Source organism: Protobothrops mucrosquamatus, unplaced genomic scaffold (genome assembly GCF_001527695.2).
Source record: "Protobothrops mucrosquamatus isolate PMUCROS unplaced genomic scaffold, P.Mucros_1.0 scaffold2411, whole genome shotgun sequence".
Taxonomy (NCBI): domain Eukaryota; kingdom Metazoa; phylum Chordata; class Lepidosauria; order Squamata; family Viperidae; genus Protobothrops; species Protobothrops mucrosquamatus.
In genome coordinates, this window is record NW_015388483.1 from 335,420 (window position 1) to 349,460 (window position 14,041).

General features: G+C 40.1%; 1 protein-coding gene across 1 annotated transcript in view; it reads right to left on the reverse strand.

Moving 5' to 3' along the window:
- Positions 1-11,374, reverse strand: part of GALNT2 (polypeptide N-acetylgalactosaminyltransferase 2) — a 74,128-nt gene extending 62,754 nt beyond the window's left edge. Inside the window, exon 1 of the mRNA XM_015824911.1 lies at positions 11,186-11,374. Coding sequence (XP_015680397.1) covers positions 11,186-11,296 — 111 coding nt within the window. The 5' untranslated portion in view covers positions 11,297-11,374. The remainder of the gene's footprint in view (positions 1-11,185) is intronic.
- Positions 11,375-14,041: the final 2,667 nt, after the last annotated feature.

The window sequence follows — 14,041 nt, forward strand, 5'->3', positions numbered from 1 at the left end:
CTGCCACAAAGAAGAGGGAGTCAAGCTATTTTCCAAAGCGCCTGAAGGCAGGACAAGAAGCAACGGATGGAAACTAATCAAGGAGAGAAGCAACCTAGAACTAAGGAGAAACTTCCTGACAGTTAGAACAATTAACCAGTGGAACAACCTGCCTCCAGAAGCGGTGAATGCTCCAACACTGGAAGTTTTTAAGAAGAAATTGGACAGCCATTTGTCCGAAATGGTATTGGGTTACCTGCCTGAGCAGGGGTTGGACTAGAAGACCTCCAAGGTCCCTTCCAACTTTATTATTATTATTATTATTATTATTATTATTATTATTATTATTATTATTATTATTATTATTATTACTACTACTACTACTACTACTACTACTACTACTACTACTACTACTACTACTGCTTTATAACGGCAAAAAACAATACCAGCACTCTCTCTCGGAGCAGGCAGTGTACAATTCAAAGTGCTGGTTTTAACATTTAGAGCTCGACACGCCATGGAAGCTGAATACCTACAAGATGATCTACTTCACGTCAGTATTTATTTTCTTATTTATCACATATATATCCTGTCACAATCATATAGGAGACTTTTGCACTCAGGTGGTGTGTTGTATGAGGTTCCTCCCCCACATGAGATGCAGTAGAAAGTGAGAAACCCCTGTTTTTCGTTAATAGTACCAACCCAATGAAAAAGTCTCCCACCCGAAAATTAGATGATCTCATCATTTCTGACCTTTAGAAAAGCCTTAAAAACAGGGTTGTTCACAAGGTTATTTATTCAAGATCTGACATCAATATGCTTATCACTGTTTATTATATTAATTCATGATACAATTTAATAGTTTTTAAAAATAGTATTTTTATTATTTCTACGTTATTATTTTCACCCTGGTTTATTATACATAGCCATGACTCCATCTGGAAATTGATAATATATAAAAACCATGAACTAATAAACAATGCATTAGCAAGCTCAGAAATCATAAATAGGACTCATGTAGACTGATTTATTTAAATTACAGAAGTATTACCCATGAACAATTTTAACACAAAAACAGATATTTTATTATTTCGTTTGAGAGAAAAATGGTTATGACTCTACAAAATGTTAAACATTTTTAAGGCTGTCAGTAATAAAATACTAATGAATTTACAACTGTTTTGATATTCAGCTGCTACCTACAGAGAACATTGGAAAGCTAGCAAGAGAGTCGCTCAACCCCAAGATGGATAGAATATAAATTTAATAAATTAATATCTTGTCCTGACTGAATAACAAAAATGTTAGTAGGTAAATCCAAAAGTATTAACTACTGTATATATAGACAGCAACTAACGATTAATATAGTTAGAAGAATATCATTGCCAATTTCTTGAAATCATGGCCGAAATGCTTCCTATCAATAGAATTTTCATGATAATGTCTACATTTGTTAAGACTTTTTGAGGGATTTGCTATAATATTTCAAAAGTGATGCCATGACTGATGTAGTATGGTAGATTACATATATTTACCACTGAATCTGAATACTACTAACAGTTCTTATTTAAAAACCACATTTTGAAATAGATGAACAAAAGGGGCGTTGTCTTACCTGAACGCCTTTTCTCAGCATGAAGAATGTAGAATCCACGAATGGGTTTTAGAAGTCCTCTAGCCCATTTAGACTAATCAATCAAAGTTGCCACGCCCCCGCAGGGTCTGACCATGCCCCAGTTTCGAAAAAGGGCGAAGCCACTGATTGTGTGACGTGATGGCTCCCAAATTGCTGACACTGACCTGACTGCTAAAGTGAACAGAGAGGGGGTGGATTCTACATTCCTCATGCTGAGAAAAGGAGTTCAGGTAAGACAACGCCCCTCCAGCATGTAGAGGAATGTAGAATTCACGAATGGGACATACCAAAGCCCATATGAGCCCACGGGTGGGACGCAGGCCGGTCAAGTGTTGGTGTTGAAATGGACCACCTGCTGTAAGACCCGGCGGCCGGATGCGGCCTCTGCAGAAGCAAACTTGTTGAACTTGTAATGACGTATGAAAGGTGAAGGGGACGACCACGTCGCCGCCCTACAGATATCAGCTATGGAAGCCTGAGTTTGCCATGCTACTGATGTGGAAGCGCTACGCGTAGAGTGCGCCATTAAGCGGCTTGGAACTGGTAAAGAATAGGCCCGGTAAGATTCAGCGATACAGGCCTTAATCCACTGGGCAATAGTAGGAGACCTTCTGCCCTTTGGAACCTGCGTGGAAAGAGACAAAGAGTGCCTCCGATTTACGAAAAGGGGCAGTCCTCTTAAAGTAATGACGCAGTGTCCTGCGCACGTCCAGGGAATGCCACTGCCGCTTCCGTGCGTGGGAAGGATTGGGACAGAAGTTCGGTAGAACGATTTCCTGGGCCCGGTGAAAGTGTATTCACCTTGGGGATGAACAGGGGATCCAATCGCAATACCACTCTGTCCTGGTGGAAGGCACACAGGTCTTCCCTAACAGAAAGAGCAGCCAGTTCAGAAACCCGCCTTGCCGATGTGATGGCCACCAGGAAGGCCACAATTGCAGTAGTAATTTCATGAATTGTTACGCAGACCAAGCTTTCATCATGTGATTATGCACAGCCAGCTAAATCAAACTAGATTGGCCAACCACTAATATAGCTCCTATCCTCTCACAATAACATTGTGGCAAACAGCCAGCAAGCATGAAATGTAAATTTCTAATACTAGCTAGAATTTGTGCCGATTTGCAAGAATGTAAAAGACAAGTTTGTCACTATTTTAGGGACTCTAAAAAGATGATACCCAAATGACTGGGTTCTTTTTGCAAAAGAACAAGCTTGTTCTTTTTCTTTTGCTAGAATTATAATTCACCTATCCTACTTGCTTGACATCTGTAGCTTGATTGAGATTGAGATTTCAAAGTTATACAAAAGCAAAAGCAGCTTTTTTCATATAGAAAATCCACATTTAGACACACTTCATTAGGAGCAATCAGACTACTATAAAATTGTGATCAAGCTTTACGGTTCCCCAGGACTTTTCCAGACACTACTTGTTAAACTAAGCAAGAAATAAAAAGGGAAGGAAAAGTTTCCTGTTGTAACCCATCAGTGTTTAATCACAGGGTTACAATAAAACATGGGATGAGACTGCATGTAGTTAGATTAAACTCTATAGTATTCGGTTCCTGGTTTCCTTTTGTATTGCATTGTCTATTTTGACTGTCAGATCTATTACCAATTTGGAACGTGGCACTGTGGATACACTGAGGCCACCCAGCCCTATTTCTGAACTACTGTACGCTGAATTACAATTGTCAACTTCCCTAACAAGTTCCTAAATGCAATGGTAAATGGGATAAGGGAACAACAAACTGTTAAATCTTTATTTAAATCCTTTTTTAAATCCCTATAAGACAGAGACACGGCAGACAACTCACTCTAAAGTCTAGGAATCATGCAAATTACCCTCTCTAGAACAAATTGAAAAATCTCTGAAGAATCAAGTGCAAGTGATCCTACTTCCACAAATCTCCAGGAAGTCCAAGTAGCCTTCCTGAGAAGGAACATCTACCACCCCACTCTGCTTGCTACATCAGTTATGAGTTTTCACAGATGATTTCTTTTATGTGATACTTGCATTTTTAACTGTAAAGTGGTATGTGTGTACATACATGATGTGTTGGATTGGGTACAATGGCTTCCATGAGAGGAGATTTCTGAATCCTCTACTCCCAACTGTACTCCACCTTTCTTACAACACCTAGGAACTCAGTATTGTTGCCACCAGTCACTTGACACTAGAGAGATCCCTGTAGTTTGACCTAACAAGTAGACATGTGCTAAAAGAAGACATACTTCATTATCTATATCACAATCAAATAATTAGAAGAAAGTTGAAAGTATCAAAAAGAAATGAGCAATTACTTCTGAAGAAAACATTTCAATCAACTGCTTGAACTCCCACAATCACCCATACATAGGATAAAGTCACACACCTCTCATCACAATCCATAAAGGAAAGAAATTCTCTACCACCTCTATAGCTTTTGCAAGTCCTGAGCTTGCTGTCTAATTTCCTGATCTCCAATCTGCACTTCTATAAACTGGGACTACTTTTTCTTATCTGGCATTTATCCATTTCCAGAAAGTGCTCTTATGAGAAAATAATAACAAGAAAAGCAAAATGGATCTAGCCCCATTCTCTTCTACGAACCACCTGAGAGAGGGAACTTTCAATTCCCTGATCCATTATATATAAAGTATTATCTGCTTTGTCCTATATCAAGCTATATCCTCAGATGTTACATATTGCATGTACTGCATTGAAGTGTTTTATTTGTATATATTTCATTGTTTTAATACATCTTTCCTGCAATAGTTAGAAAAATCATGTTGTATGTGTATTGTGTATCAAGCCCAGAGTGTTGCACTACCACTGAAGGCAAATCTAGATAACTGTTGAATTTTATATATCATATTGGGGGAGGGTGTCTTTATCCCATGAGTATAACCTATATACTATATACTATATACTATATATATAACAACAATTAAATCTGCATTCTTCTAAAACTAACTCAAGCGGACCTTATAGCTGTAAAGTCATTTTTCTTACTCTGCCCCACTCGAAAAGAGTGATGAAAAATGCAAAAGGCCCTGAAAAAATATTCATTTTGTGATAAATATTGTGATTTGAACCTAATAAGGATGTTGCCTAATTCTAGATCCTGGAACACCAAGATATTTTTCAATGCAACATGCTTCTCTCCAACTGTGGGAACTTAGTCACAAAATATATTTGTCCTTTTTTTAATTACCACTCAGCTGGAATTAAGAGTTCTCCTACCAGAAAGTACTACCATATATACTAAAACATATGAAGAAAAATCCATCATTTGCATTTTCTAATGACTGTATCTCTTAATAGAGAAGAATGGTAGACATGCATATATCCACTCATAGGATTGTTGTTGGAGGGAAAATAGGAGAAAGGTATGCTGGATATGTTCACTGCCTTATAAAAATAGTAAAGGTGGGATACAAATAATAACAGTATGCATGTCACATGGAATTATACAAAAATGAAGGTACAATATAAATCAAATAAATATGGAAAAGTTTCTGTAATTCATCAAAGCAAAGGGACATAGCTAAAAAAAACAGGGCATTGTGTCCCATCACTTTGGTTTTAAAGGATGCTTCATCTGAGCCTTCAATTCAGTGAAACACACAGTCAAAGACTCATAAATACAGCATAATATACAGAAGATTTACCTATAAAAGTTAAAAATAACCCAAAGGACTCTAACCTAAATGCTTCCTTAGCAATTTCAGATAGTGCAGGATTAGTACTTAGGTATTACTTAGGTTTTAAGGTATTAGGGAGAGAGAAAAATGAAAAAAGGAAGGTGGAACAATTCAACTATTTTTACACATCACTGAAAACTGCCAGAAATTCCTCATTCAGCAGGTTCTCAGTCACCTGTCTAGCAAACAGCCATATAAAAGTGTCACTTAAAAAGCACACTGCAATAATTACAAGTTATTCATCTTCAGTTAATTAAATGATCTAAGTTTTATGCAGCCCTATATTTTTTATCATGCTTAGTAAGAAATTTTTCTATATTTGGGACGTGATTCCATTTTGTGTGTATTAATGCATTAGAGAATACAGTATTCCCAAAAGGTATCTTTAGCATATCCTTAACACTTGGTGAAAATAGATATATAATATATTTTGGAAAGAATGCACATTATCACTTGGCACAATATTGCAGCAGATTGTTGTTACTAATAAGTCAATCATCCGCTTGCTTTTCAGGAAATAAATATTTGAAGAGAAAAATATTCTAGTTTCTTCTAGAGTACTGGGGGGGGGAGACAAACGGTTGGGATCCAGACTTCTCATCCCATAAATAAAAATGCTTCAGCTGCTCAGAAAAAGCTTTGATTTAGTGCAACAATCAGAGGAAGAAACAAATGTTAGCAGTTCCTCTGCCTCCAGTCTCTTGTGCCTTTTGAAAGTTTATTTCACAAAGCCTCAAGCCTCTGGAAAATGTGAGAAAGGGAGGTTTATAGATAAGGTGCCTCATTTCCATTAGTAGTAGTTTCACCTGAGTAAACCTTGGAGATTCTCCTATGAACTGAAGTAATGATGTATATTTGAAAATATAAAAATGTTAGTTTAATTCTGTTGTTTAAACTTTGTTTTCTAATATCTTAAGGATGCAATCTGCAACAATCTGAACATAAGGATTACTTGGGAAACTTATAGAATTGTGTGATTACTATACTGCTCTCAATTAAAAAAAAAGCTATAGCTGGCACGTAAATTGCTACAGACTGCATATTTATTATATTTTGTTTTCTTACAGCGAATGAGAGAAAAATATACTACCCTAAAATCTGAATATTAAAATAATAAAATCACATCTCAAACAATAAGGTCTGCATTATTTTATATATCAAAATAATACAATCTTGCCTCAAATAGCAATGGTAGATGAACAAAGTTTTGTGACTATCCCAGAGATCATCACTGGCTTATCAGTTAAAAGGAGAAGAATGGAGTGTTAATTAATTAACAGATGTCCTTAACTTCTTGTGCCTAATTGAATTAAAATGACAGAGGAGGACATGCATAACTGATTCTACTTCTCCCAATAGACCAAGGCAAAGGCATATTTGCAGTTAAGATATTAAAGTATTAAGTATCTGGGGGTGCAGATAACTCTCCAGGCCTCATCCTTAGTGAAGCGCCCAACCCAGCGTCTGCATTTTCTGCATTTCCTGCATCGGATGAGGAGAGCACATCTCTCTCCTTCTGTCCTAGCCACTTTTTACAGAGGCACAATTGAGAGCATTTTAACAAACTGCATCACTGTCTGGCTTGGTGGCAGCAGTGCCTCAGATAGCCAAGAAGATCATAGGAAGCTCGCTTCCTGGTATTCAGGATTCTGCTTACAAGCGCTATGTGCTTAGAGCTCAAAGCATTATTAGAGACCCCACACACCCACTTTATGGTCTGTTTCTGTTGCTCCCCTCTGGGAGGAGGTTTCGAAGTATTTCTAGCAGGACTACCTGATTCTGTAATAGCTTTGTTCCCTATTCCATCCGTCTGGTAAACTCGCAAGATTCGTTTTTCTCGTCATGCACATATATATATAATCTGAACTAGACTGTTTTGTCTCCATGTCATATAATATATGTGGGTATATGCATAATTCTGTATTTATTTATTTATGTCATATTGATATAGTGTATATTGGAGGTGGTGAACCTTTTGAGAGCCGTATGCAACAAGATTTTATTTTAATGTATGCCAATTAGTGTACATTCAAGGTGACAATAAAGTATTCTATTCTATTCTATTCTCCCTTTTAATAAGACCTAGTCAACTTCTCTTAGGGATTGAACAAGGAATGTTGGCAAAGTAGACAGCTACTGAAAAAGCCCCACCAAATAAACTTGAACTATAGAATTTTGGGCTACAACATGCATCTTTCTATAAATCTAAGTCAAAAACTCATTTCTTCAGCTTCTTCATTCTGCAACAACATTAAGAATCTAGATGTGCTTTCTTCTATTTAACTATAAAACCAGTATCCTATGAACAATCTAATTTATATAAATACATCAGATAGAACAAAAATGCATAATTTATAGTTCTTCAAAACTGTTAATGGATGACATGTAGAAATATAGAAACCATCTGTGCTAAAGGACTGAAATTAGTAAAGAAATGAATGAACCTGAGGTGTTTTCCCTGCATGAATGAAAGATGCCTTCCCAAAACAGGTCCAGTTAATTCTAAATAGCAATGAAAGATCAAACCTGACCTTATAAAGCTAAGTAATACTTGCCTACTTACCTAAGAATTAATACAATGTAGCAGTTAGTGCTGGAATGACATCCTTCAAAGAAAGATACACAAAGCTTAATGGTTTACCCATTATCTCAAAGCCTAATCTATTACAGAGGCTACTATGAGAGTACAATGGGGGAGAAAACAAAGCTCACAAATTTTCCTGGAGATCAAGGACAACTTAAATGTAATAAATATTCCATCAATTCAGTTTTGTACAGATATCTGTAAATGTAGCCTTGCAGGTTGCTACTTCACTTTTGCTGTAATTCCTATAGACTTTAAACAGGGTTGTGCTGTGATCTGCTTTTGAAGGCAAAGGGGTATTTCAGAGACCATAATACCTGTCCGCAATTCTTTAAACTAAGACTATCTTCCCAGGATTTTGCAGCAACTGCTGAAGACAAAGCTGTTTTACAGAGTTGCATATATGTGCTAGGTTCACACCTCTGGGCACTCCAAAGCACTTCTTTGTCTTCAAGTTTATGGCCTGAATAGTCTGACCTTTAAATAGGCCAATCTTCATAATTTAAAAAAAAAATGTTTTAAATACCTGCCACAGTATTAAAACTAACAAAACTGAGACAAGATTAGAGCAGGAACAGTTCAAGAAAGCAATAAAAAAAAGTAACTGGCTGAAACTAACTTGAAAGTACACTCAATAGTACTTCCTGCATATAAAAACACACACCCCTGCAAATTCACTGAAAGTTTATCTACTGTTACACTTTGTAAACCCAAACTACAATCTATTAAAATTGATCTTTCAATTTTGTAATGATCTTTTTATGGTTAATTAAATAGTATACAATTCTGTGAATATATTAAATGTTCTAACAGCAAAATTTTTATTCACAAAAGACATGCAATGTGTTATGTTTTCTTTCAAGGTTTTGCATTCCATGCTAAATGAGCCTTTTAGAACAATTTCAAAAGCCATTACACTTACATTCTTCTTCCTATGCTCAGAATTACTAAGCCATTCTAAAAGTTGGGATTAAATATTATGCTTCATTGACAGAAAATAGAAACCTAAATCAGCAATTCAGATATAATTGTCAATCTCCCCCATTTGCAGATATATTCCTTCAATACTACTGGTCATTACTGTACTTTAGGACTTTTTTTTTTCATTTTAGTCCTTTAATAAGCTATTCAGTTTTGTGAATATTTCCTATTACAGTCCCCATTTCCTTTAGCTGTAAAATGACTTGCTGTTATATTTATGCTAAACATAAAAAAACTGACAGGCTTCTTTGCTATATCATAACATTCATGTTAGAAAGAGTTTTTTGGGCATAAGGAAATGAACTATTTGTTAATTGGTTAATTAACAAGGTTTAATTTGGAATCATACAATTAATCATCATTTGGACTGAAGATCTTAATTCTCCAAATAATGTAACTATCAATGTCCCTCACACAATTAGCTGAAGAATCAAACTGAGCACACCTTACTCTAACATTATCTCCAAATATGAATAGTGTCAAATATATTACCTGCCTACTGAATTGTCATGTAAACCCGTTAAAAAAAAAGAATGCTTGGTATTTGCATATATGTATGTTTGTGTGCATGCGTACCATATATAATGAGCAGCCACTTCCATGAGCACATATTTATACTATTTCAAACAGCTATATTAGGAATGATTGAAGAAAATACATAATGGAAAGAAGGAAGTATTCTTTATTCTTGGTAAATGTGAACATGAGAATTCCCCCCCCCCCGTTTTTTGTTTTTTTTAAACATAGGTGAGCAGAAAACTGGGGGTGGCATTCCAGAGACATTTCAGCAAAAGTATCCTAGTTTTCTGATTCCCTGACCGGCCTTCAACCTGGCATCAACTTAATGCCAGCCTTGGCATTTAAACTCTCTCCCAATGAAACTACTCAACCGTAGTGAAATGGAAATGGCCAACAATGGAAAGACAGAAAGAAAAGGATAAACACTCCCCAGGTCTCCCTCAGTAATGGCAGTAGTAGGATGACTTTACCCAGTTAATTATACTTCAAACAAAACAATTCTAAATCATTGAGACAAACAGCAGTAAGGCTGAGGAAAGCCGACTCAAGTGGCTCCAATGAGACATTTCAAGTTCCAGGAACTATCGCTAGCAAGACATCCCATTAAGGACTCCTCCAGTCAAATGAGAACAGAGAGGATTGCCAGCTTTCCCCATTACCCTAATAATCTTCCTCCCACGCTCATTTTCCCGCAAGCCACGACGTGGCTCGCTCCAGTTGGTTTGGACGCGGCCCCGGGTAATGACGAGTTAGAAACCAGACTGAAGTCCAGAAAGGAACCATCTGCTTTTTTTTTCCAAAGAAAGCCCCCGAGAAGGGGCTCAGCAGAGACTGGCTCTTCCCTCCCGGTCTGAAAAGAGAGCCAGAATGAGCCAGAGGGGCTAGAAACCCACCCACCCACTCTCTCCCGCTGGCCCGGGAATGTCTTGGCGCTCCCCCGCCGTAGAAGGCGAGGAAAAAAAGCAGCCGGTCTCACCTCCACTTCTCAAAGGGGAGGAGGAGGAAAGCAGAAACGCAACGTAGATGGAATCGCGCACACCCGCACTGCACCGAGGCGAGAGAGAGAGAGAGAGCGAGCTTCGCCTTCGCCTCCCCCCGGAAAGATGAAAGGCGGCTTTCCCTCGCTGGAAAACTCCCGCAAGCCCCGGGCTTTCCCCAGGAAGGGAACGAGCATTTCTTCCCCCCCCCCCCGCCGCCACACACACACACACACACGCACACACCGCCGCCACTACAGCATACGGCAGCTTTCCCCGGACGCGCTGGACGTCCACGCCCATCATCCGCAGCCATGTTGCCGGGGATGATGGGCGCGACTCATCCACTCTCCCGAAAGGTCGCTCGCTGCCTAGCTTGGGCAGGTTCTCCACGCAGCGCAAAACGCCTGCCCAGACACCAGGATCGGGGAGAGTGGGAGAGACTGAAAGGAAAGCCTCCCCGCAGGCAGGCAGGCAGGCAGGCAGGCGCCACTTCTCAACGGGGGAAAGCGGCCGGGGAACCAGGGGAACGCCAGAGGACGGCGGGCGAGCCGGAGAGGAAGCTCTTTCCCGCCCGCCTGGGTGAGAAACTAGTTCTCCCTGGACACGCTGCACACCCACGAACACACACACACGCACACGCCACGCCGAAGAGCAGAGTTTAGAGCCTCCGGGTGAGCCGGGGAGGCTCAGGCGGAAACGCCGGCTGGAGAAGAGTCCCTCCGCCCCGGAGAGTCCGACAGCAAAGGCAGCAAAGGTCCACCCGCCAGCCCACGACGGCGCCCGGAGAGCCAGCGGCTCGCTCCACGTCCCCCTTACCTTCCTGCCGCCTCCGGCCAGCGCGGCGCTTCCCCCAGAGTACATGTAGTAGGCGATCCCCAGCACCCAGAGGAAAGCGAAGCAGAGCAGCAGCCGAGACCTGCGCCGCATTATTCTCCCGCCCGCCCAACGCTGAGCAGTGGCACCAGCCGCCGCCAGGCCAGCAGGAAACGGGCGGCAGGCGCTGCCGCTACCTCCACCGCCGCCGCCCGCCGCCGCCGCGCAGGGTCAGGGGGCAGAGGGCGAGCGCCCACCCCCTGGCCAATCGCGAGCCGCGCCGCCCCGCCTCCCGGGGGCGGGGGCGGGGCGAAGAACGTCGCCCGGACTGCCGCACGTTAAGCCTCCTGGGGTCCCTCCGGTTTGTCCGCGACGGGCTGAGCCGGCTGTGGGCGCGGGAGAGCAGGCAGCTGGCTCCCTTGCCTGGAAGTCCCGCCAGGCTGCTGCTTCTGCGGTTGGGAGGTGGGGGAACCCATCTTCCCATTGCAATTTCCAAAATGCCCTTCCAAAGACGCGCGAGCAAAGCGGCGTACTGGAATCTCTTGGGTTGGGGGTGGGGGTGGGAAACGAAATTTGGATTTCAGCAACGTGGCTTCAAGCCTCGCCTCTCGCATCGAACGGGAGCTCCTCGGGTCTTGATCCCTAAGGTCGGAGAAAACGAAGTGTAGCCGACTTTCTAGGAGAGAGCTTGTAAGATCAGGAAGAAATGGTGTAATGCGCGTTTTCCTCACTTGAGTTTTTAAATGTCAAGGAAATCGTTTTAGGAGCTGCAGGGAGAAGTTGCAGGATATCCTGATGAGATTTGCCCTGAACACAGCAGGATCTAATTATTTCCAAGCATAGTTGTTTAGGATTGTACTGTTCCTAACTGCTTACTCGTGGCAAGGGTGGATGGAATATCCCGTACAGGAGCACAGATCTGCAAACTGCCCTCACCGATGGTTCTGTGCAAAGATTTGAGCATATAGGAAGGCAATTACTAATGATGGGGCCTTATGCCACTTCCCACCTGATTTCATAAATTGACCAGTTTGGTTGTGGGTTAATATTTGATATTCTGACAGGTTTAGTTATTCTGGGAATGTTATGAAAAAATAATAGTTATTGGGCTGTATTTATTACAATGATAAAGAAGCATAAGGAACACCCTATAAAAAATTCACAATAGCCTATCTTTATTTTTGTACATCAAAGCTACTATTTTTAAACTAAAAATAGTCTATCATGATTGGGCAGAGGGACCAGAACTCTAAACTGGCAGATGCCAGTGTGTGCCAGTGAAGCATAATGTGCTAACAAGGGAAAAAATATACACTGGCTAGTGTCATTGCACTAGGAATAAGTAGCATATAACAAGGATAGGTAGACGAGCGAGATTCACAGTAACAGGAATAATATGGAAAAAAAACAGTATGGACAGTCAATTGAAAGGAGATAAGACACTCTTTGGAATTTCCTAACACTCATATTTTTTAAAAAATGAAATGAATAAGACCCAGTAGTTTAATTCATTGTAGTTGTGATTGGTTTTCTAGCTCTACATGGTACTTGGAAGGGGCATGAGGGAGAAATTGAACAATATGATATTGCCTGCCTTCACTGCATCAGTTGGCACATGGGAAACATGGGGACACACTCCATATAATGCCTACCCTGTAATATGAATGAGTTTCCCATATGCCCATGTGGGATCTTCATTGAATGCAAATTGTCCAAAACAGAAAGGATGTGGAGCTGAATGAATTTATCATGGCTTCATGAAACTTTAAATAATAGGTTATAGCAAATATAGGGAATCTTAATTCCTAAGATTTCCCCCATTTCCCATGTGTGGTCCTGAATCATTTGATCTCATCATTTTTCCTTATCCCAAACCAACCTCTACAAATTGGGTCACCTAAGGAATTCATATCACAGAAGGTTTGGAGGGGGTTTTGTGTGTGTGTGTGTAAAATTTTTGGTTATTCAAAGAGGTGATAGATGATTCCAAAGAAGTTTTGTTTTGTTTTACCAGGTGGAAAGGGGAAAAAGAGTGCTCCATGTTTATCACTGAATCTGCCATTGGAGATTCTTCAGATTGTTACTTATGAATAGTTTGGAGATGAAGAAACTGCTTGGAGAGTGTGACTTTCTACCTTGCTAAATATAACTGATGGTGTTCATGTCTACCTACAGTATTCTTCCTATCTACTCTGTGAGTGACAGAGTTTTTTATACCATTATTTTAAAGCAACAGCTTTAAAATTTTGAAAAACCTGGCCAATTGGTCACATAACTCTATGGAAATGAAATCCTCTCAAATGTTTATTCTGAAGGACTCTTGTCAATACTATCTATTTTGTCTCACTGTTGTGGGATACAATTAAATGAGTTATATAGTTAGAGGACATAGCTATTTTGACAAACAGTCAAAATTGAATTGTTTCCTATATACCATACTGGCTCAGTCAAGTAAAAAAAAAATAATCCAGGATGAACCGTGTAACAAACAGCTGCCCTGTATAATTTTTTTATTAGGCTATTTCTTCCTCTTCTCCCTCCCCCCTCTGCCAGGAGTGTTGCCCTGAAAAGGGAAGGCCAGGGCACAGAAACATACTTGTATTAATAATTTATTGGAATTAATTGCTTGTATATCTCATTTACAAAAATAATTGAGCCCCGAATCATTCCCTTTCTTATATATATGAAAAAATATAAGCACATGCACATGTAATGCACATTGTGAGGAAAGAAGGAAGGAGGGAAGAGATGAGGTACATTTTGAGAAGGGAGGGAGGGAGGGAGGGAAAGATGAGATACATGACATGACATGAAAGAGTAGCGGCATTGGGAAAGATAGGAAAGGATAGAAAAGAAAAA